The sequence below is a fragment of the Myripristis murdjan genome, chromosome 10 (assembly GCF_902150065.1).
Source record: "Myripristis murdjan chromosome 10, fMyrMur1.1, whole genome shotgun sequence".
Lineage (NCBI taxonomy): Eukaryota > Metazoa > Chordata > Actinopteri > Holocentriformes > Holocentridae > Myripristis > Myripristis murdjan.
In genome coordinates, this window is record NC_043989.1 from 23,253,072 (window position 1) to 23,279,057 (window position 25,986).

Genomic DNA, 25,986 nt, shown 5'->3' on the forward strand with positions numbered 1-25,986 from the left:
TCTGGTTATTTGTTAGATTTTCAAATACTCTTGCATTCCAGGTTAGAGTCTTCCACAAAAAGTGCATGTTTATCAAAAAGGCCATAGGGTTTTTTGTGAATTGTCTATAAATGCATAAAAAACAAATAGGTTGTGTTTCGTCCTCACTTGCCTCCTGAGCGCCTTAGCACCTGAGAAAAAGGAAAACATCTTTAGCTCCCGTCTTTCTATTGTCATCGTCATTATCATCACCAGACTAAATAATGTAAGATAGTGCAGATGTATGAATATGCCTATTGTTCTATAGACAGAGTGAATGCAGGTGTTACCTGATGTCGGTCCATGTCGCTTTCATTAAGGCCAAAGAATAAATGCTAAAGAGAAAAACAAAAAGAGGAACAAAAACTAAAGAAACACAAGGGGTTTCATCAACAGGTCAAAAAAGAGAAAAGAAGAAAAAGAGTGTCAATAAATTGATGTCATGACACAAAAGCACAGGGAATCAGCAGATACACACTCCCTCACATTCTCTCCAGCTAATCTCTCGGTTATCAATATGCATGCTTCCTCTATCCAGTCACGTAGAAAGAAAGAGACAGACATAAAGATGCGTAATGTACCTTTTCCTCTATTTCCTTTATTTGTCTCTTTTGCACGTCAATCCTGTCCTCCAACTCTCTAATTCTCTGTAAAGCAAACGAGACAGGAATGTTTAGACGGTCAAATGTGTGAAAATAAGAATAAAAGACTATCAAACGAAGGAAGGAATCTGCAACTTTATTATTTTTTAAACGGCTTAAAAACGGTTTGGCCAGATCTCATTTAACCATGGCTACTGAACAGATACTCAGACAGTGAAATCGACTACTTCCGCATCTATTCCCAAATCCTGCTTCCTTCCCATCATGCCCTCTGTCTCTATGGCAGCTGCTGCTCAGTGTAAAGTGAGAATGGGCTGCCATGGCAACTGGACCGAACGAACAGTGGAAAGGACTCCATCTTTGAGCTGCTGATTCACTGACTCCAGGATAACACAACAGCTTACACAGCCTTCCAAATTGTGCTTTGGCCGCAGAAAACAGCCTCTTCTAGCTTCCTTTCAGTGCACTCAGAGTAAAGAAGAGACTCAACCAGGCCTGAAATCCTGAAACTAAAATAGAGGCATTTGCAGTTTAACAAATCGCTCCTCGTGAATTGATTGTTGGAGTTGCAAAACAGCAAAACTATCCACACTGATGTGAGAGTTTCCACTGAACACAGCTTATTGATCCACAAAAATACCCCTAAGCTGCTTAGGTCCTAATCTCTTGACAAATGAGTCAGCTAGAGAAGTGTGTGAATAAATGCCAACCATGGGCAACAGGTAACATTTTTACAAGACTTCGAAGTGAGAGGAGATGCTGAGATGAATTCTATAGATGACGCTCCGTTTCAGCATTGTGTCTGAAAATAGTCCTTACATTTCTTAGCTGCATTGCAGGTAAGTATACAGTATGTGCACTGTACAATTTCCCCCTAGGCCTGACTAAATGTATTCTAAAATTGTTAGTATTTCTGATGTGTAGTTGATTAATAATGTGTTGTTAATGTCGTGTGGTTAGAGGTTAAAAGCTCCAGGTTAGTTAGGTTAGGTAAGAGATTAAAATGAAGGTCAAGTTCATGGCTGTTGATGTTTTCAATGAATATACAGTTCAAGCCATGGGTACAGGACTATTGTGAGGGCTGAGGAGTGGAGGGATATTCAGACCATAATGATACAAACACACATACACACAGGGTCACAATGCCATTCTCTCTCCCTCTCCTTCTCTCACTCTTCCACTTATACAAAATCACTTTCCCCAAACAGTTACAGGTAAGACAAACAGGGATACTGCATCTTTTTGTGAGCACCAGACGTTTGGTGGGGTCAGAGGTTTCAGACGGGTACCAGGGGATCGGATTGAGAGCGGGCAGGGCTCGGTAACCTGACTAGGTTTGTTTTCAGCCTTACCTGGTGGGCCTGCTGTAGGAGCTCCATGCGCTCCTGTAAGATCTGACTGTCATACTGCCGGCTCTGCCGGAGAATCTGACGCCGCAGCTTGTCCACGGCTAGCCTCAGCTCCTCCCTCTGCCTGTCTGTCAGCGACTCGGCCACCGCCCGGCCTGCCGGCTGCTCCTGCTGCAGAGCGCTATACAGCGTGGCCTCCAGCTCCTCGATCCTCTGCACAGCCAGCCACATACACACACACACAAACACACACACACACAGGTACACAAGCACACACACACAAGAAGACAAGCACGCACACGCATAGACGTGCACATGCGCATGCACGTACATGCAGGCATGCACAAGGACACACACGGATGCACGCACACAAAAATACACACGTGCACACAAACACACGCACACACGCACACACCACTGTGACCATGGCAGATATGGAGAACACTGTTCCACTTTATATGAGGGGATACTTGGGCTTGGCACTTACATAGTAACTACTGTTAATACTTATAACACCAACAGCATTTTCCCTTCAAATTCTCCTCTCATGTGTTCCTGTGTGTACTCCGCTGTTCCAGTGCAGTTACCATGTAAATACTTAAAGCTTTAACCAGCACAATATAAAGTGGGACCACAAACACAAACCAACACTGAAACAACCGACCAAATCAAATGGTTAAAATCATTTAGAGAGTGATGTAAGTGTTTAGCCCTGCTGTGTAACTACAGCCTGTTTCAGTCAGAGGTTTAAAGAAAGAGGAGAGGGGAGGGAAGTTATTTTATAAGATCAGACATGCTCACTAATCTCATACCAAAATCCTATAACATCCATAGTCTGATGCCTGGAATCCTTCTCTCCATTCAGCAGTCCATTTGAATAGAGCTATACTCGATGTTCATAAAGGCTTTATATCTTCTTTTCTCCCCAGTTAAAGAGAGATTAAAGCAGCAATTGGCCTTCTTTGAGAAAAGAGGGCTTTAGGCCAGTGAACAAGTAGCCAAATACCACAGTAAATTCAGTGGCTTGCATTGTACAGAGCACTTAGACTTCACTGGGAAAAGATGCAGTATCCCAACACAGTATGACAGTTAATACCCTCATGGTGCACACGGGATTCATGATGTTTAATGGGGTCCAAAATGTTTATGTTTCATGCTTAAATGACAACATTCCACCTTTGTATTCCTATATCACTGTATCATGAACCTCTCTAACCTTGATTAATTCTGTTATTAACATAAATGTTTGGTTGTTTTTTGTCTATAAGAGAGGCTTGGCCAACTTTTCATCTATAAGACACAGATATTACAGGTTTAGCGTCGCTGTTCCATACTGCTCCAGGCTCCGTACCATATAGGCCTGGTCCAAGGCCTGCTTCCTGTAGTCCAGCTCCTCCTCCAGGAAGCCCTTCTGCTTACTGAACAGCTCCTGCAAAATGATGGGATGTTATATAACGCAGGACATTGCATCACAAAAGGAAGGTTCACTATATAAAGGTACACTATATAAAGTCAAGAACAAAGGCTGGGCTAAATTTAGTAGCCCAGGTAGGGTTTGTGACATAAGTGGAGCAATGAAAAACCAGCACATAAATAACTTGTTTTGTGCAGAGAATAGTGGCAATTCCGGGAATAAATCAAATTCGAGGATACAGAGGTAGAGGTTGCGTATTGTGATGCTAAATGTGCCTTTCACCTTGTCGTTTTCCAGGTCGATCATCTTCTGGGTGAGGGCAGCCTCTGTGCTGTCTATCTGCTTCAACCACTTGAAAGGAAAAGGGAGAAAGAAGGGGAGGAGAGGAGTGGTTAAATATTTTGTCAAAGAGGGTAAAAGGTGGCGCAAGTTATTTATGAGTGTTGTCATTACTGGTTTTAAAGGCTGCATTGCAGTAAAGGGATGCAATTTTCTGAAAGCATTGGTCATCATATCCATGTTACTAATGCCTGTTTACCAAAAGTCTCCTGTGTGTAAATCCTGTAAAAGCACTAAAAGTCATCTCCACAATATCATCATAGTATCAATATCGAGGTATTTGCTAAAAGATATCATCGTGATACATGATTTTGTCTCTATATTTTGTGGTCATGAGGAAATTGGCTTGACAGAAATAAACCAAATGGATGAGCTGTAGTGGAGGCCAACTGTGTCATGACAGTGTTTGTCCACAGTGTGTCAGCACAGTTCAGCAGGTTATGACTGAGAGATCAAGCGTGAATCTTTGGCTTCACAGAGATTCAATTTGACTTATGATTCAAAAGTTGGCGGCTCTATTTCAGAATGATTTTTCTGTTTTGGAATAATTCGTATTCTGCACTCAAAGCCAAAACTGAATAAACATATGGAATATTGTAAAACTATGAAATGGGAAAAGAACTAGTCCAACATTAGTTATGCTAAAAAAAATAATAATAATAAAAAAAAACTATGAATCAGTGAGTCAACAGTTGCAATTTGTAGTAGTCTGTTAGATCACAACAATATTATGTATTTTTTCTCAAAGTGTATCGATTCATGCTGAAGTTGAGAGTGATTCATTATTTATTTAGTAGATTTAGGAGATTCAATGGAATTGGCAAAAATAACAAAAAAATAAATAAAAAATACAATCAATGCATCAATGCAGTGAATGGGCTGTTACACCCCTGACTGAGAGGCTTTCCACAAACCTTTTCACACAGAGAGAGCACCGTTCCCGCCTGGATCACCGCCACCTGCTCTTCATTACGCAGATTCTACATAAAACACCACAGGCAGGTAGTGTTACCACACAGAAAAAAGCTATTACTGGTGCTATTAAAGGTAATGGAGCCCACAGCAGTCCACAAACTGCATTAGTGTATTTGAACTCACCCCGTTATCTCCCAGGATATCTAGTTTCTTCATCAGCTCAGGAATAATTACATCCTACAAAGAGTTCAAAACCAGACACATCAGATTTGAGTGGGTGGTCATGAATTTTACTGCTCAAAAAGGTGGATTTTATTGTGTTTGTGTGTGCAGGTGTGTATGTGTGTGTGTGTGTGAGGGAGAGAGAGTCACCTTGACTCCCTCCTGGTGGCAGTAGATCTGCAGGGCGCTGCTGCTGTTCTCAGGGAAGGCAGACATATGGAGACTGAGGGCAGGAGATCTGCGCTCCCTCTCCTACAATGAGCACACACCATGTTAATGCTCACACATTCAAACAAACCTAAAAAGCAACAGTGTAAGAAATGGAACAGTCTGGCGCAGTGGTTTTCAAAGTAGTCTCCAGGGGCTTCCAGGGGATCGTCTCCAAAATGAGGAATAGCTTAATTAGCACACCAAAATATCAAAACAATTTAATACTTAACACAAAATAAATCTTTCTATATCAAAGTCCCTAGGGCAATATCATTTCAAATGGGTGTCTGTGGCTTAATGAATGTCAACTTGGGGGTCCAGATCATAAAGAAGTTTGAAAATCCTAGGCCTAGTGTACCATCAGTGGGAGTGAGCAGGGAGGAACTGATTGTGAATGCCATCTACCGATCATGATCCACATATACTGTATGTGAATAACAGTATACATGGATTGAAAAGGGATTAAATGAGTGATGAATTGTACTTACATGGTACTGAAAGCATTGTCAGGATCTGCCAAAATGAGGGAGGTGGAAACCCAGTTTTAAATGGGAGAAGCAAACCAAAGCAACAGAGGGGTTGAAAACACATGCTGAAACTCAAGAATGAGAATGTGATTTCACAGGGGTGCTGCTCTCGCCAGGGATTCAGATAGAACAGCAACAAACACAGATGTAACATCGAGTGACATGAGTGCTGTGTGCTGTAGTTCTCATTCAGTCAGGTTGGGGAATGCAATTAAACCTGTATATAAATGTATTACACAGCTTAATATAGGAAATGTACAGGTATATTGAGAACTTAAATGCTGATGATTTAAGTTACTGAGTAGATAAATTACAGGGACAATCCAAGACTGGATTGGGATTATATCATACTGTAGTATACACAGACCTCAGACATTATCTTGGGGACAATTTAAGCAAAACTTAAGATATGCATGCAAAAATCAGAGACAAAATGAACAAAGATGGAGTTGGATGGTAAACTTAAATACATTTTTATTCCATTAAAAATTATATTCAACTCAACACATTCTTGTTCATCTTCCATTAAAAAAAAATTTCCAGTTCGGTGAGAGGGGTGTGCAGGCAGCTGCGATGCAAAAACAAGGAAATGCAGGAACAATACAGTGGAATGGTTGTGTGAAAAAGTGTGCGCATTCTATTTGTCTGGTCAGTCACTGTATGTAGGTCTTGCGTCTGGAGGTTATGCTGTTGGTGTCGCCCCCTGGTGACAGTTTGACGTTGGTGCACTCTCTTACTTCTAGCTCCAGCACCCTGAACTCCAGGAGTTCGTTCTGGTCCCGTGCGTCCTGAACCTCCGCCTGGAGCCGTGACTCAGCCTGTTGCAATGCACACATCTGCACAAACACACACACATACATAAAAATCTGTCAAACAAAAAATGCACTCAAAAAAATCGAAAAGTGATAATTGTGATAAAATACAATCAAAGGTCTGTTTGACACAAATTAGTTGGCAGTAACTTTGTATCAGTGCGTACATGCTTGCCAAGTATGCAAATCTCCACAGTTCTACACAATAATTCCACTTTTGGCTGATGATGGTGCCTTTTTTATCCATGAAAAGGTTCATAGATAAATAGGATGACAGTTAGTGTACCGGCGTCATATGAGCACTACACATAAAGCAATGTTTTGATACCTTCTCGTGAAGTTCCTGGTTGGTCCTGAGCAAGTACTGCTTCTCCTCCACCCATTTGGAGTCCTGCCACCACAACCAAACACAACATCATCAAGAAATACACCAACAGATGCATAGCAAACAGCAGGGGACAAAAAAAAGGAGAAGAACGGAGACAGAGGATCCCCGACAATAAAATATACCACCATCAATCAACCCCCAAAACCTCCCGCCCAAATCATAACAGTGACCATCTACTGTTATGCCAGGTGACACATGCAAACGCAGACACAAACAGACAGGGACAGAATGGCAGTAACACAAGTTTATTGATCCAAAGAAAGGAAGTCCACTCCCAAGATTACAGAGGAGAAAGAGCTGCATTCACAGTCATCAAGTGTTCACAAAAACAGAGGAAGAGAAGGCATTCTGAGGTGAATAACAGCAGTGCAACATAACACTTGCAGACAGTGCTGGATCAAGCCACAGTGGAACAGGCAACATGCAGTGAACATGCAGTGACAAATAAAGAAAAAAGAAAACTAAGGGGATAGTTATGAACTATGCATTATAATGATATTTCCCTATGATATTCAATAAACCTTTCTATCGATTCAGCATGACACATTTTTAAGTGTACTGCACATCAATCAGTTTGGTTCTTAGACAATGAACTGATTTATGATGACTTTCCCAGGTATTAAATAAACTAATATCAACTTCTCCTTTGTGTCCTCATATTTGTAATATGGCAGTTATGTTTGGATCAAGACTTTTTGCATGTATCAATCTATTTATTTATGACCGATCAAAGTTGATTCAGCCTCTTCTCCAAGGTCGACAGCACTGAAAGGCCCAGAAAGAAAAGGAACCAACAACGGGAGGGAGAGAGGGTGAGGCGGAGCGTGCAGACACAGAGCTGTGACATCACACAGGCAGAAGTGACATCACAGGATTCTGCGGCAGACCCGGTCGGCATAGCGCCAGGCCAGGAGCAGAGCGGCCAGACAGACAAGGATGAGGGCCAATGAGAGCAGGACCAGGGGGCTCCTGTCCCCGCCCTTAGTCTTTGTTACCTGCCCCCTCTCGGCCAGGGCCTTCTCCAGGTCGATGATCTTTGCCTGGCAGCTGCTCAGCTCGGCCTGCAGCTGCTCACGTGTCTGTGGAAGGGGAGATCAACCAATCACAGAAAACTATAAAGGCGTACCAAACCCTATAGAGAGAGAAAACCAGACCAACAACAACAACAAACAGCCACTGACTGCTCCCAGACAGAAAAAAGTGCAGTACAGACTTTTGGGCATCAGGGGGCAGTGCTGAGCACTTGCAAAACAGAAAAGAACACAGAGCCGACAGCTTCAATATAGCTAAATGGTATAAAATAATCACAGTTTATGTCAAAAATTTATAAGTAACTGCACTATTACTGTCATTGCTACTCAGCCTAGTGCTTATAATGAAGACATAATTATAAGCTATAGTGCAATTAGTGGTCGTAAAATGATGAGATTTTCAAAAGATTTCCACTAGCACTGAGGCTATATGATACTGACTGGTTGCATAATTGAATGATATAACCTAAATGGTTCCAGATTTCATTCAGCTAAGCACACTAACTCACAATAAATAGTTCCTGCAGTAATGTAGGGGTCCCAGAGACCCCTACATTACTGATTTTATTCTGTTTAGCACTCAAAGTCACTTTTTGTAGATGTAATATCTTCCTTTATCTCTGGGTATACTGTTAGTCACAATACTTTGAAATCATATTTAACGTACACTTGTGCTCTGGATAAGGGAAAGCACGGATGGGTTGCAAGTAAGCACTGCTTTGTTTTTGTGAGGTCACATTGAGAACCACTGGAGGGGTAGAGGGGGCAAAGGAAGAAAAATCACAGCTGAAGAAAGAGAGTTTTGTTAGTAAACACGTTACAAACCCTGGCCTCCCTCTCAGCATCCAGAGAGCCTCCGGTCTGCTCCTGCAGGAGTGCATAGGCCCGCTGGAGAGCCTGGTACTCTCTTGTCAGCTGACGGAAACGCAGCTCTGACTCCTCACGGGTCACGCCCTGTGGTGACAAAGAGTCATGGGGTCAAAGACACCAGAAATAAAATACCAACTGTACCCTAACTTATTTGCAACCACAAACCATCTTCATTTATCTTCATACTCACTGTTACCTTACTATTGAGGGCAGGCAAAGCATCTTTGAGCCCATAAAAACATCCTATAATATGCTGTAAATTGTAGCTTCGCCCAGTATATACTCTTCCAAAAAGAAATTTGACACAGGTGAAAATAAGAATTATCAAAAAAAAAAAAAGAAACTTGACATAGATTTTATGGGTTTATTAAATGAGAGACATTACAGTATGGCACAAATACTGAAACAGGATCACTTTACAAATGTCAGAGAGAGGTCATTGGGTAGTCCTTTGGTAAATAAACCCAGAAAATGCATAAAACCTATGTCAAGTTTCTTTTTTGACAATTCTTCACCTGAATTAGTTTTTTTCTGAATAGTATACATAGAGGAATTACTTACTTCTTCTAAGTCCTCCTCTGGAGTGGCAGGGGTGCGGTCAGTCAGGTCTGTGTTGTAGGAGGTCAGGGACGAGGTCTCAGAGTCTATGGACTCTTCATCAAATCCAAAATATGTCTCCACAACATGCCTCTACAAAAAGGAACAGGGGAAGGAAAAAATGGGAGTCATGCTGTAACATAAAATTTATGACACAGAGAAAACAGGCACCATTAACATCAGCCTCAATGTGTTACTACCAAGAAAGCCAATCTGCATCTTTGAAAAAGCCACCATCCATCCAAATCTCAGATTTATGGGTTTACAGCATCAACCCAATAAAGTCCAATGCCCCCACACTTCACAAGCCTAGTTACTTTGTAAAAAATGCAAAAAAAAAAAAAAAAAAACATGTCCGTACACTGACACTGATGCTTCCTTTGTACAGTAACTTTACTCATCAACATTTCATACTGAGGCTGGTATGAATCTTGCCCTATTACATGTCACCAAAACACAACAGAGCATCAATCCAGCCAGTGGATACATTTGTTTTCTGTCAACTAAAGTTAAGTCAGGTCATGTCAGGTCAAGTCCACCATATGCTATTAGCTTCGCTTCAACCTCAAAAAGCCCTTACCATCATGCTTATATGTCATCTCCTGGCAGCCAGAGAAGTAGAGACAGACAAGAGCACATAGGCAGATAAAGGAGGAGAAGTAGAGGATAAGGAGGAGGTACTCTGTCATATTGCAAACAGGCTAAGGTTGCCAGTAACAAGCTATATCGGACCTTCCCAAAATACATCTATCATGCTCAGATCTATAGCAGCCAATCTATACTGCGCACCGCAGGCCTTGAGTAATGAGTTAAGAACTGTACTTTCGATCGCACTCCCACACACCACAAAAGATCAGACAATAAAAAGTTTGGGAGCATCCATTCTACTCCTTCTGGAGAAACAAAGTAGTCTGTTCTAGTTCGTGTCTCCAAATTTATGTATTCAGCTTTAAATTCCCAACAAAAACAGACAAATTTCCAGGTCCACGTCCCAGCGCTGAGCAGCCGTGCCCATCCCTGTATCCACTGGTTCCAACAGGAGGAGATGAGGGAGAAAATATGTGTCGCCAATCTACAAACTCCTCCTCCCCTAGCAACATCACAGACTCTGCAGGCTCCCCTGATGGTCCAGCCTAATCACTGACACACACGCACACACCTATCTAAGCAATTATCTCAAAAACAGCCACCTCATTTAATTAGAGATCCCCTTCCCACTCAGCTGCCTTACACACTCACAGAACCACAGACAAATCCCCAAACCAGCTGCTGCAGCACAAATTCAGCTTTATAGTTTTGTATTGTTGAATCTTCAGTATAACTTAAGAAACAGTGAAATAATGGCATTTTACACTAGCTGTGGGAGTTGTATGAGTGTGTGTGTCTGTGTCTGTGTGTGTGTGTATACTACCTCAATTTGGTGTGCTAAGCTGTGAGGGATGCTGTCATTATTGTCTCCTGAGCCCAATTAGGCACACACACACACACACACACACACACACAATCCAAATCCCAATAAAACAGAGCATAAGGATCAGTCAACCACACATACAGTGGTTGCTTAGTGACAACACCGCTGAAGTAACTGTGTGTGGCCGGGTGCATAATACACGCACAAACGCTCATACACACAGTGAAGAAATGACAACAAACGTAAAACACTGATAGTTGTCACTTATGTCAATGACATCAAATATAACCTTACAAGTATTTAGTTCTCCATCATTACTTGCACACTGTCATGGAGCGTACTTTCTCCATTCCCAATATGTAATTTCCTTTTCAACAATGCTCAGATCAAACACGCATTTATATATCAGTCAATATCAGCCATTTTATAGTAAAATAACAATATTTTTGTTTTGCAATCAGTATGTCAAATCGGTGAAACCACGCCATTCTCTTCATTTATCCCAAACACATCTCATATCATCGTGCTAATGATGCTCACCAGTGTGTCTATACACACATGCATGCATACACACGCAAACTTACTTTAGACAGTTTGAGAGGTTTCCTCCTGTTCTTTTTGCTGATCACCAATCGATCACGTTCCTGATGAGAAACACACAGCAGATCAGTGTCTCACACTTCACCCGTGGGACACACCGCCAGCCTCGTGTCTAGAGTTAATATTCTAGTTTGTGAGCTGCACAGGTTCAGGTACACAGAGTTTAATCAAAACAGAAAGCACTGTCTAAATATTAAATGATGAGGAAGTGTCAGTGCTACTTCCACAAAATATAAGCGTTGACAACAGAACATTATAAAGATCTAATTGTGTAAATGTGAATTAGTTAAGGAAGGTTCCAACTTTCACTGATAATTTGGATGGAGTGATAATGTTAGGCTTTGAACACTGAACAATATAATCAGAGGAAGAGCGCGCGTGGGTGGAAGCTCTACATAATGAGGGAATTAGCAGCTACTGATTACACTGATCTAAACGAGATGGGCTGAGGAGGACAGGTCACGCGGACGGGGGACGCAGACAGATGAGTGAAGGTGAGTGGGCAGGTGGGAGAAAGTCTGGAAAAATACAAGAACCCTGGCAGGAAACTTCTGCTGCACGAATCTGTTAGTCGTGGCTTTAGTGCAAAACAATATTCTGCATTATTTCAGCCAAGCAGTTTATTTCCTTTCATGCCCACTGTGCCCCTACTGAAAATGTTTGATCAAATGGTAAAAATGTATGGGTCTGAGACAGAAAAAAGCCACTTGGAATGAATGATTGGTACTTGTATATGGAAATGTCACCATTTTTAGTTGAGTCTTCAATCACAATCAAAGAACAGTTTGAGGTTACAGAAGATGCATGCATTCACAGCATTTTGACCATTCAGACGACTACAACATACTTTTTCTTCTACACCGATGCCTGATGTAATCATAGTCATATATACTTGGGATTTTCAAACTTTCTCATGTTCTGGACCCTGCAATTTAAGTTCTATTAACCCTCAGACCCCATTTTGAACAACTGTGCCCTTAGGACCGTGATACAAAAAGGTATTTTGTTTCAAGTATTAAGTTTTAACCCCTGTTCAGGTGAAAGCATAACCCTTAAAAAAAAATCACTCATACATTTTTTGTATCATTAACAATTTCTGATGAATTAAATAATAGTGATATTAAAGTATTCCTCATTTCACTGAGAACCCCCTGGAAGGCTCTCAAGGGTCCTTGGTCCCCACTAAAAACAGATCTATATATCACCTACATTTAAGGCACCAATATTAATCTCAACAACCCACTGACAGGCCATGTGACTGGTTGTTTTTAGCAACATCCCAACCTGCGTGAGCTCATCGATGATGCCGCGTTGCTCAGCAACCTGCAGCTTGAGGAACTCCACTTCCTGTTCCTCATGAGCGTGGCTCAGGTCTGTCAGAGAGCTTGGCCGCTTCAGCTGGGGCTGATGGGACTGCTGCGACTGGGGCCGAGAGGAGGAGGCCTTCTCCTTCTGAGGGTGGGACACAGAGACAGAGACGACATTATGTTTGTGTAGAGAACAGTAGTGAGCATTTATTCTTATGATTTTCCTCAAATGGCCACTGGAGGTCTTGCTTTCCCTGGGCTGAAATCCTCCATGAGAACCAAAATTAAATCCTACAGCTGAGCTCCCCTTTTCCCAATGATTAAAATAAGGGCATGTACTTCATCCTTCTGGTATTTGAACTTTATCTTTGGTTAATAACGAAAGTAAAGGACATAGGAAAATGACAGTAAAAAGTCAAGGGTTCCCCCTCACCATCTCAGCATTCTCTCTGCTGAGGTTCTTAAGTTTCTCCTCCATGCGCTGCAGTGTCTGCAGGAGGTCGTCATTCTTCTTGGAAAGCCGCTTATTCTTCTCAAACATGGGCTTCATCTGACTCTCCGCCTCTCGCACCCGTTTCAACTGAGGAAGAAAGCAGACAGAGGAAGGAAACAGAGGGAAGGGAAAGTCTGTTGTGTTAGTCATTGTCTACTAGTGACACAGAGCTTCCAGGCTAGCAGTGACTGGCAAGATCAAGGCTATAGGGTGTAAGAGAGTGAAGTCAATGAATTGCCCTCACAAGTATGATAATACAAATTTGAGTGTTTTTACATACAAGTATATTTGTGTGTATGTCTGTTTTTGTGAGTGTGTGAACGTGTGTACCTGTAAGACTACACCACACAGCATGTGTGCTCCTTACCAGCTCATTCCTCTCATCAGCCAGCAGTGTGTTCCTGTCCTCCAGCTTCCTGATGACCGAGTGCAGCTCCGCTATCTTCAGCTGGAACCTCCTCACATCACGCTCCTCAACCTCCTGGGGGAGAGGGGGGAGAGAGGAGGAGGAGGAAGACACAAACTGAGAAAGGGAGGGCATGCATGCAGGTAGTGGAGGTGGATGGGAGGAGAAGGAGGAGGTAATGAGATGGGAGATGAGTTGGCATGTTGTTGTGCTGTATACAATGCAGTGCTCCACATGCATGTGTGCAATGTGTGCATGCATATCTGTCACACTGGACGTGTGCCTGAAATTTCATTGTTGTCTATGCATATTTTTGTAGTTTTTGTAGTTATGCATATGCATATGTTGGCAAACAGAATGTCGTGGACACTGGAGTCAGATGAATATATCGGGCCAGTATTGAACTTTATTAGAAACTAGATATTGGCCAGTAATGTTGTCCAACCCCAATATGACGGATCTTCATCGCTGACCAAAGTTTGTCCTGCTTGTTGAAGTGAAAAGTTGCCAATCATTAATTCCTCCTTCAATTTCCTTTCCAAGTTTTTCTCCCTCTGAATAGGCGTGGTGAATTAACCTGCTTTAAAGAGCTGCTAACCCAACAAAAAATAATGTGAATTTCAATGTTTCAGCATAACCTACTGTTCCAAATGTTGTTTAAAGTTTTTCTACCATGCCAATACTCAATTTCTAGGAGAAACATGGAACCTTTGGAATTTTGTGCTTTAAATGAATTTTCAAGGATTTTAAACATTAGCGGGAAACTCATCGGGGATCCCAGTGTAATCTGTCCACATTTTTTAACCACACATTGATGAGGAGGGCAGAAAAGCATTTTAATGGATCCACTTTCCCTCCCTGCAGTGAGTTTGTTCTCCTCCCATGAGAGAAGAGGTTCCCTGGCTCATTGGTGAAAAATGATTAATGTAGGAACTGTATGGTACCAAGAGCTATGATACTACTAAACAAACTCACTTGATCTGCATAGGCCAGCTGGTTTGAAGTCTATATGCTTTAAATTCTTATCAAGATGTATGGATCCCTGTTATTTGATAATTCTATTGTATTTTATGTTTTCTGATGTGCCTCTTAATGTTTTTATTCATATTGAAGCTGCAAAAGAAGTTTTCCCTACTTTTCGGCATGAAAATAGTAAAATTAAAGATATTTAACATCCGCACAATATCTTGGCTACTGGCAGCAACGATTAAAGAATATCGGCTTTCAAAAATTGCCTTACATGCGAATTTGCATGTGCACATGTGCATGCATACATGTGTGTGTGTGGTTCGTGTACCTGGTTGTTGAGCAGGTCGGGAGTGTCTCCTAGCCCAGGCACCATCTCTCTCTTGGGGCTGCCATGGTTGTGCCTCTCAGCCTCTCGTACCTGGCCCAGCTGCTCATCCAGGGCTTCCTTCTGGAGCTGGAGCTTCTGGGCATAGCCCGCCTGCGCACCCAGCTCCCTCTCCAGGGCACACACCACCCGGTCCTTCGCCTTCAACTCATCCATCTGGAAAAGGGATGGAGGGGAATAGGGTGGTGGACGGTATATGATGGGAATAGTGGGAAGAGATTATTATAATTACATTATAGTAATATTCTGCTTAGAGTGAATATTGTCCATTCACTCACCATCAGTGTTACTGAATTTGTTTCACATTAAATGCAAATACAATGTGTGGTACAAAAGTGTGAAGGGTCAAACCAAATGTGGCCAAAAATTGCTCAAAACTGCAATTTAAGATTGTTAAAATTTTGCGAATTTGAGCTTATCACACCTTTTTACTGCCCTTTTGGAAATAATCAGAGAATAAATCAAGTAAACTTTCTTTCTGTGTGATACATGTATAGACATGTTCGGTTAAAAGGGCATTTACCAGCCACTCCAGCTCACTTTCATTCCCTTCCTGTCTTCAAACGAAAAAGCCGTGTGCTCTCGAGCTCAGGAACAGAGCACGGGACTAACAAATTATGTTGGGGACAAATATTGTTCTCTGGCTCTAATTAATTCATGAAGCTTTGTTCATGCTCTGAGTTAACACAACTTCCTCTACAACTGTCCCCATTTCTACTTCCCTCCTTCTTTTGTTCTTTCTCTCCTGGCATTTCCTGCATTCTTCATTCTCAATCAATCAGCCAACTTTTTATTCATATAACCTTTCAGCTTCCAAGTGTGATTATGCATACAAAAAGCCCCCTTCTTCAAACATTCCCTTGATATCAATAATGCCTTTTATTCTGTCCTTACTGCAGGCAATGCGGGTAATGGGTAGCAGTAGAAATATGGTCTTTAATCTATGCAGATAAGCTCAGCCACACAGTGACATAAAAGCCAGGGCAAGGCAGATAGTGCAGCAATTAGCCTCTAACCTGCACACTATGTCAGTGAGATAAACCCAGCTGGAGCTGGGCTTCAGCGAGAGGGTGAATAGGCGTCATTGTGTTGGAACTCATGTTGACATTCAAATTGCAGTTGGGACAGACTAGTAATGTAGAGGAAGACTAGGGTTTTGTCGCACTCCAGGGTCTGTCATGCAAGCCTGTCATGTCAGCCTATTGTGGTGGGCAGCAATCTGAATTAACATCACAACCTCCATCCATATCTTGTGATTTAAAGAACGTGACATCAATGTAATGGATGCAGTGGGAAAAGGTCTATTCTCCAGGGTGGTCATGTGCTCACCAGTCGACGGATGTCTTTCTCACAGTCCCGTTTGATGCGATGCACCTCATCCTGGTGCTGCTGGTAGGCGGAGCGGAGATCGGCTGCTTTGGCCTTGTCTGCTTGTAGTGCGTTGGCCAGCGCCTCCTCGGCCTGCTTCCTGGCTGTCTTCTGCTCCTGGACCTGAGAGGACACACACAGATAAAAACAACAAAGAGACCCATTTTGCACACAGATATAAACACAGGTTGAATGCCATCAAACAACGGTAATGACAGATGCCCTATTTCTTTGGAAAGGCGACAGTGAAACAATAGCTTGGCAGTGAGTGCCTTTCCATACGGCTTCCTGTTTTTCAGAAGGAAATTTACAAGTCCCATGTCAACTTTCCACACAAACAGACACACACCCATACATGTGTGTGCTCATATCTAACCCTAACACTAACTAAGAAAGAGAGGTGAGGATGCAAAGTTTCTACTAGAAAACAAAACAAAATATTAAGGTCAGCCAGGAGCCACAGGCAGTGCCTTCAGAAGGTATTCCATTTCATACACTCTTTACACATTGTTGTGATGTTACAACCTCAGTTCAAAACACAATTAACTGCTTTATTTCTCTTGCATATGCACAAGATAACCTACCTCCTGCTGTAGCTTTAGCCTCTCTCCATCGAAGGCCCTCCTGGCCTCTTCCCGGGCCTCTCCCAGAAGGGCATTCTTGAGCTTGTCGGCCGCCCCGTCCCGCAGCGCGTTCACCAGCCCCTGGAGCCTCTGCACCTCTCCATCCCGGATCTTGATGGCTCGGGCCAGCTCGGCTTCGTGCTGCCGTGCTAAGGCCTCACGGGCGGCAGCTAACTCACGTAGCTTCTCCTCATGGAGTTTGGCACGCAGGTCGGTGAGTGCCACGGCATGCTTGTGCTGCTCGAGCTCTCGGGCCTGCCGCTGCTCCTGGAGCCGCTCGCGAAGCTTACACACCTGAGACGGACAAAAGTGAGTTTCCAATGGGGTTGAGCAGTAGTGCACGTCCTCCTGTCAATCATCATCCTGTATTTCAGCAGTCCATGGTGTATGCATCCGTACATGCAGACAGTGTGGAGCAGAGTGTGCACTTGAACTAAAATTATAATTGAAACTATAATTATAGCCCTGACAGTCAAGAAAAATCTGATAGATATTATCAGGTTGCAGCACAAAGAGCAACAGCACAAGTCATTTAAATGAGGACGTGTTTTGGCTACTTTGTATATTGGGCTGAATGGATATAAAATCAACTTGAGTATTTTTTATCCCTGGCTGTGCCTCACCAGTTAAGTGTCTTACACTCTACTACAACTCTACTTGTTGTTCACTCCCGAGTGCTCCAGGAACGTGGAGCACATTTGTCATTAATGCATGAATTTTAACTGAATTTATAATACAGTAAAACAGCCAAGTATTCACAAGATGGAATTACTAATGCATAGCAACTTCAGCTTTCACTTTTCGCATTTTTTTCAACATGAATGGGAGTGAACTGGGGTAAGTTAGCCTGATTTTCTAAGATACCAAAATATATTCTGTGCACGCTATGTGCAACGGATACACATACAGATAACAGATACACATATAATCACATTGTGAAACAGGACCAATAAGGTCCTTTAAAATATCAAATAAGCAATTTAAATTAATTTTAATAAGCAAAACATTATTTGGGGAAATGTACATCTGTTGCACTCATCCAGCTGTCCAACTCTAACTGCCAGTATTACATACACACTTCTTTCATATCCTTACACCCCTTCTTCCATATGCCATCTTGTGGATGCTATTATCCAAGGCACTACCACAAGTGCATACATTCCTTGCATCCTGGCCCCAGTGGGAATTGAACCACTACCCCTGTCAGTGCAACCATGAAGGATGCAGGAAATGGGATGTCTAGGGATGAAACTATAAAGTATTCCAGTGTCATCCTCAGCCCAGAGAGTACAGGACTTCCTCTTTTATCATCACTATCATCATCAGTTTTCTCCCCAGTGGATCTTCTTCCTTCTCCCTTCCCTCACCTTGCCCCTCTCCTGCTGCAGCTCTATCTGGATGTCCATCAGTTTGCTTCTAAGCTCCTCGTTGGTAGCTTGCACTGAGTCGGCCATCGCCTCTGATTTTTCTGGCTTCCTTCCCTTTTTAAGGGGTGGGGCCGAGGGAGGCGTGGTCGATGACATAGCACTCGGGCTGCCCACTCCGGACAGACATAGAGTGGCGGGTCTAGGTAAATGGAGGAGAGTCAGATGCTGCTCTTCCTCCCTGCACGGCTGATCCTGCACATCATCATCATCATCATCATCATCGTTGTCACTTCTACATCATGGCTGGAAGGCGCTCAAATGTCCTGCGAGTGAGAGACAGACCAACAAAGAGAAGAAGGGAGAAGGTGGAAAAAGGGTGAGTCAGTGTTTGAAACTGGGTTACACAGAACTACAGTCAGCATGACACTTCTGCACAGAGCTCCAAGCCCAAAGCAAAATGACGCACTACAGCCAGGGGAAAATGGCCTATTTTTGGGTCTAACATTCACACACTCTCCTCTCTTGCCCTCTGTCTCATTCTCACAATACACATGCATCCAGCACTGGCAGCTCTGTGGCCATTAATCTTAATCAGATTCCACTCCCTCGGCTATGGTTAGAAGCTCCACAGTGCATGAAAATGTGTCTGGTCATAATAGTTTGGGTCCCTAGCTTCTGTCTATCTTCTCCCTCTCGTCTTCTTGTTCTATGGACGGACAAACTAATCCTCTCTCTTACTGGTGATTTTCTAAACCCCTCCGCCCACAGATGCCTCCATCTCCCCTGCTGTGGAACTGTATGCACGCGTGCTGGTCTTGCATGACTGCTCACTTCACATGACAACAAGTTTACATAAATGAAAACAAATCAGATTATCGACCCTCCTTTGATATTTCAGTCGTGAATGCCCGGAGCTCTCACAGCCTCAACCAATCGACCTTGCACAGCACACTTTGTGTCCCAGAGAAATCTCCTGAGGAAACTGTAAGCTCTTAGTCAGACTTTCATCTCGTTCTTTCATTTCCATCTGGTCATCCATTTGTCTCCATTCCCTGCTTTATCTTCACTCCTTTCTCAACCTGAGTAAAAGTACTGTTTCAGATGGATTTACATTTTTGAGACTGATTGCTTCTGTCTAGCACAATGGATCCCATTTATATGCACCAGGTGCATATAGATGGCAGCTACCTCAATTACTGCCATTTGATCCTCACACTCCATCCATCAGTGCAACACACCTCCAGCATCTGGCTCCACCTTCTCCTCTCCAGACATACTGGAGAGTGTGTATGTATGACTTTAATGTGCATAAAAAGCAGCGTAATAATGCAAGCAACAGACAACACCCTTTCTTTGCACTTTTAGAAAAAGGAAAACATCCAACCCAGATGCAGAATTTGAGGCAAATATTAAAGGACTTCCACTATAAAGGCAGCTACAGTAATGTCTCAGCAATCTATATTTTGCATTTCTGTTTATGACATGTAAGGCATTCACCACACAGGAAGTGGATACCTCTAATCTCTTCCTGGAATGAACTGTAACCCAGTGACCTTCCAGTCTTTCTGCTGACTATTAGATAAATAATGCAACAACGAGGGACATGAAGCATTAAGACCGTAGGCACCTCCATCCTTTCCCAAACACACACACATTTATACAATACATACAGATGGCTGAAATAGTTACCAAGGCAACCCTTGCTCTCAAAAGTCCATTCCTCCCACAGCAAAGGATGATGGGAGGGAGGAACGAGCCTCATGGTGGATTTGATTATGCACACACAAACTCACTGACTGACGCGCACGCACACGTTGTATAGGGCTACACATTTGAAAAACACACACACATATGCACACGGCTCGTTTGTAAAAAACACACGCATGATTTCTTTATCTGGCTCCCATCTCTGTGCCGAGGTTCACTGAGAAACAGAAATGCACTGATGCTGCAGGGCAGGGAAGCTTTCTACCACATGGATTCCCATAGAGCGAGGAGCAAGACTGGAAGAAAGACAGACAGAATGGTAGAGAAATGAAAGGGAACGAGGCAGAGAGGAAGAAAGCGCAGCAAACGAGAAAAGGAGGGAGAACAACATGGACCTCAACCTCTCTCCCCCCATGCTGGCCTACATTCTCTGCACCTCCAACCTCTCTCCACTCCCCACCTCCCCCTGCAAGCTGGCATGATGATGTTACAGAGCAGAGGCATTCAGTGATCTCACTTCCATTCATACAGAGAGACACACACAGACAGGGAGAGACACAGACAGAGATCATTCACATCGAGAAAAGCACAGGCACAAGCGCACATTCTCTAAGTCCTACAGAGCACAACTAGGGACAGATTCAGCTGACATCCATTGACATCAGCACAAAAAAGGTGTCAGCACTGATTCACACCAACGAACACTTGTTTGTTTACAGCAGTTCAACGGGTTTGACTCACAATCATGAGTACTGAAATGTGCAAATTGAATTTACAAGAGCAATGAAGTGAATCGTGTCCATTTTCCTGGCCTGTTTTTAACATGTTTTAGGTCTGTCTGTACTTCATCAGAAACCGAGCTGCACTCAGGCTGAAGCAACTCAGACGGAGCACCATGGATGCCTGTGTCTGGGCAGGAGGCTGAGACACTCATCTTACCAACATCTGGGCTGAGCATAAAACCTTTTAATAATGAAACTAGAAGAAAGCACTCAGTAGAGTGAGGATCTCCACCAGGCATATCTCCCCTTCTCTGGTGCTCAGACTTAGGTGAAAAACCAGCTGAGGAGATAACAATAAACTGCGGTATAAAATTGGTTTTTCAAAAGTTTTGAATCAAAACAAGCACAAGAGGTCCTTGATCATTCACTCATAGCTATGCACAAAAAATATTTGGCTGACAGGCCCAGTAATATGCAAGATTAGGTGCAGACAGACACACAAACAGATACACAGAAAGACACACACCACAAAATGATCTACCCTCAGGCTGCCGCCTGGCAGAAATAACAATAAGGGCAGTTCTTAGAGTGGCCTAATAAATTATTTGGTTGCTTCCTTGTGATCATATCTCTCTACACATTTTGGATCCAGGATCATTTACTGACAGAACAGACTTGAATCAGGACAGAATTCCTAGTCATTACATATTTGGCATAATGTCTACAATGCTGAGGATTTTTTTTCCTGTCGCATAGATACAGGTAGACAGAGAGGCATACACACAATAAAAGGTAACACATCAAACACATCCATCTCCCACAAAGCATCCTGGAGCCACATGTTCCCATGCTAGGAGCCAGCAGCCAAGTCTCTAAGTTTATGGTCCATGGAAAACCAGGAATGTTATAATGGGAAACTGGGGAAGTTTTATAGGGGCATCAAGAAGCTAACAAGCACCTTTAATGTTCACAGAAGCAAACAAAAGCCAGTTCATGTCACAGACCTAAGATTAACTCGTCCAGTCCAAATATAAACATTCAGCTCAGCTTGTCTTCTGCTAGGAGGCCTCAAGGTAAAAACAAAACCTTGTGACAGACAAAACTGACAGCTCAGATTAATGTTATCACTCCTCACATCATTCCTTGTGGATAGAGATGGCATGATCCTACATTCAGAACTGAACTATTCATGCACTATGACTCATCAAATGTTCTCACAAGTCTTATTCTGCAACGAGCTATAAATTGGGAAACAGAGCGAGAGACACTAGTGCACCTTCAAGGCCTATTCAAATGTTGCAAATGTGGCACTGAGACAATCTTCTTAATAAAACAATGGAGCTAAATCACGTGACAGTAACTGTGGCAAGAAAAAAAATGTTGAAATTTTGCAGTCCCTAAGGAGTTTCACAATTAATTCCCTATTGAGAAATGAAGTTAACTTGGGCGAGACTCCTGGAGTCATAAAAAATGTGCAACATACCAGTGCTTAACTCACACACTAATAAATAAGCACAACTTTATCAAGGCTTGGGGCTGACACCTGTCCAGCCGTATAGCTGACGCTGCATGCTCAGTCTTTCCCAACAGGCTGAACAAGAAAAAGCAAGAAAAAACAAACGTGTGGTTTCATAACAGCTTCAGGAAATCCCTTTTCACTCTGTGAAATGACAGACCTGCGTAGGGTTACAACCGTTAAACAGTGTGTAGGCTCTCCTTGGTTTTGCCTTTTGACTGAACGATTCAAATCCAGCACGTGGCAACAACGTGTAATTATTTTGACACACAAAGGCTAACGAAAAGATATATTCTGGACGCAGAAAAAAAACTTAACTAAGAAACATGGGGGCAAAAAGTTAATGTCCTGCTACCAGTGGTTTTCTCTATCTCCTTATAAAAAGCAATGTCATTTCAGCCCATTTTTATCTTATCGGGTTTGCAAACCTCATATATCCTATTGTGTGTACTATCGTGCAATTATAAATCTAAAATACTATCAAGTGAATTGGCATGACTATCTACAGTAGTTTAATAAGCTGGTCCTCAGTGTAGTATATAGAGACAGACAGAAAGTCTGTGGAGAGAATTAAAGATGCTAATTTTTTTAACCAGATGATGCAGCAATTGAACAATTCCCACGGGTGAATACATTAATACATTGCAATTATGAGAAAAATAGAATATGAATTGAATATTTAGTCAAAAACTGATTTTGTTAAATGAAGTACAATAAAATGCTTAAGTGTAGGTAGACAGATGTCCTTACAAAGAGCTTATTACCCAAACACAGATGGACCTCCTCCAGACCACACACACACAGAGAGTTAAACATCAACTAGAAGTGCCTTCAGTGAGACACACATGCCCAATAAATACAATAAAAGTCCTGCAAAAGTGCAGTCAAAGAGCAATGTCTCACTCCCTGTCTGGGTTTAAAAAAAATTCAACAAGGTGGGGGAGGGACAGAGGTGACACTCCTACACATGCTGTAGATTCATTACAAAGCCTCTTAAGACTTACACACACACGCACACACACACATTCACTCTCTTTCTAGCCAAGTCAGAGCATCAGTGATGCAAAGCATGAGCAGAGAGTGTAGAGTGACAGAACGGGTCTGGCTACACTCCAGACTCCATACATACTGCACCTACACACACAAATACACACGCACACACACACAAACGCACGCACAAAGCAGGCAAAGAGCTGACACTCCAAAGGCACTCTAAAGATCCCATTGAGAAGCTGAGTAACCCAGCCAAGGGCAACAGTAGCGGACCATGTGACATAAAAATTAGTTTGGCTGACTCTGCTGACCCCAATGACTAGTCAACCACAACAAATAAACAAAAAGTCTCTCGCACACACACATATACCACCTTCCCACTTTGTTTTATATGTTCAGTTTCCTTAGAACAAAGAAACATTTGCAGTGCACGCTGCAAGTCAGTGCCAGATTCATAGGCTTAGATCTGTGCAAAATTTGGTCAATCATTTTTGAGTGTGACTGAGTTATGTGTGTATGCATCCATGTAAAACATCAATGTGTGTGTTGCCTCTCCCTCTTCGAGAAGACATGATACTGCAGTCAGTAATGTGATTAAGGCTGCTTCCCTGTTTAACTACATCAGTCAGTGCTAGTTAGCCGTTTCAGCCTCTTGCTCAAACGCATGTAAACACAGAAATTTCTTTCTAGGAAGAATTAGCCTTGTATATCTTGACGACGGGGTTAAAAAACACTATGATGATGCCAAGAGAGGCTTGCACATATGAGTATAGACCCCTGGGATTATCCCGCTAGTGGCCTGTCAGTCAAGTCCTTTCGCTGAGGAAGGCAGGGGCATGGAGGGAGAGATAGGATTATGAATGAAGAATAAGTGGGATAGATTAAGTTAGAGAGGGAAGGTTGGAGAGAGGCGAGGAGGTTGAGGGAAATAGGAGAGGGAGACAGAGGCACAAATGGAAATCCCAGCCAGTGTCAGCATTCATGAAGATGTTATACCTACTGTGGAGCAGTTTGACAGGTTGAGGTCAGAGTATTAAAAACACTGTTGAGCATTCAACCACAAAAATATGATTTAAAACAAAATCTGTATCCCTACCCTGCACTGAACCCCAGTTACGAAGAAACATTTACTGTGAGAACCTTAACCAGCCCTTCTACTGTTAACAATAACACTGTATTGTGCTGTATGTTTTGTTTTTCCACCATTAGGATCTCAATTACACCCCAATGCGGAGTTACATGAATTTATCTGCACAATGCGCCTCTGACATTTATTATAGCATCACTCAGGTCAAGTGTCCAGTCCTATCCAATTTGACTGCAATAAACACTGGCCACATACTGGCACAACAGCATGTGTCAAGTCTTCAACAAAATGCCCACAGCAGGCTGATCAGGCAGGAGTGAGTGTGCAACACATGTTGGTTGTCCACCGGGGGAAGATTTATGAGCCTCCGGAGCATCTCCAAGAGCTGTTATGACAGACAGGGGACCCTGACGGCGAACACAGGGGACGGGCAGGGGATATGGGCTGGTAGAGGGATATGCGGGAGAATGGGGATGGCCTAATGCGAGGCGGCGAGCTCTCTAATGAGCTGTCAAATCGGCCGGGCTGCATGGGAGATTAAGGGTAGTGGAGGTCTGCTGCCGGCAGGACTTACTTACACTGCTTACTGCTGCAGCTGACAGCCTGTCTGCCTGCCTGGCCAACCACACCCCACGGCGATATGCGTGCGGCTGCTGCTGCAGCATCCGACCACCACGGAGGTCGGATGTCCTTGCACAGAAACTGCATGTCAGATGCGTTGATATATGTGGGCATGCAACTGTCATGTACCGTGCTCACCGAGCTGTTTTGACGCCTTAGTGCGAACACAGCGCCTACTGATGAGCGGGGTCCATTCGCCGCCGGTGGCCTCTTAGACCGGGATACGACTAAGCAGGCAAAAAGCAAAAGCCTCGTTAATGGCTCAGATAATGCCAAGAAACATTATGCTCATGTTTCACGCACCGTCGTACTTCCTCTTTGGTGGGGTATCTGTGCCTGCCAGAGGCTGGAGGTGTCGCCCGGGCTCACACTGCAGCTGTTAGCAGCCAAAACACGATATTTAACTGTCTTGACACGAAGCTGGGGTTATAGGAAGCACATAATGTGGCCATATGATGAAGTGGGCAAGCCTACCGTTTCAAGCCGTTTAGCACGGCACCTATTTGCCTGTTTGACTTTACAGTTTGGCCGACTGAAGATGTCAGACAGACTGGAAGAACTTACTTTAATCGGAGGTCCAGCGGTGAAGAGCCGACAGACGCTGAAATGTTGCTGCTTAATTTGTTTCACATCCAGGCAAGGGGAGGGAGGCTGGGCTTCGGTGGAGCACCTCATGCATTTGGAGATGCCGAGCTGTCCGCAAAGCCAGGGCGCATCTACAAACTTTATTTCGCCCCACAGTCCACCCTTCCTACAGTTAACGCGGCGGCTCAAGTTGTATCCCCTCCGCTAATATGCACTAATCACGGGCAGGGGCTCCGACCGGATTCAGCTCCGGGCTTCTCCTCTCTCGCACGTTGACATTTTTCTTCCACGCCCACACACACACTCACACACACGACGTCACCCGCTTCTATACATTTCAAACACACTATTCCGCCCCATGACAGAGGGGGAGAGGGAAAGGAAAAAGGAAAGAAAAAAAAACCTGAGACGATTTCCTTGGCAGTGCGACGTGGGGGGAAAGCCGGGCGTCGCCACCGGTAGCGTGATAGAACCGCGACACCTGACTGCGTGTTCAAGAATGACACCGCGCGTGGAAAATGCGTGCACACGC

General features: G+C 43.3%; 1 protein-coding gene across 1 annotated transcript; it reads right to left on the reverse strand.

Moving 5' to 3' along the window:
- Positions 1-102: 102 nt before the first annotated feature.
- Positions 103-25,922, reverse strand: jakmip1 (janus kinase and microtubule interacting protein 1). Its single transcript, XM_030062000.1, has 23 exons — positions 25,434-25,922; positions 18,224-18,546; positions 16,818-17,150; positions 16,195-16,356; positions 14,809-15,021; positions 13,473-13,586; positions 13,046-13,192; positions 12,590-12,757; positions 11,290-11,349; positions 9,259-9,387; positions 8,653-8,781; positions 7,792-7,875; positions 6,737-6,799; positions 6,334-6,432; positions 5,010-5,111; positions 4,821-4,874; positions 4,637-4,702; positions 3,666-3,734; positions 3,321-3,398; positions 1,973-2,182; positions 600-665; positions 309-384; positions 103-170 (listed from the first exon to the last, which is right to left on the reverse strand). The coding sequence occupies exons 2-22, from the start codon at positions 18,377-18,379 to the stop codon at positions 334-336; spliced, it is 2,553 nt and encodes an 850-aa protein (XP_029917860.1). The 5' UTR covers positions 18,380-18,546; positions 25,434-25,922; the 3' UTR covers positions 103-170; positions 309-333.
- Between the last annotated feature and the right edge of the window lie 64 nt (positions 25,923-25,986).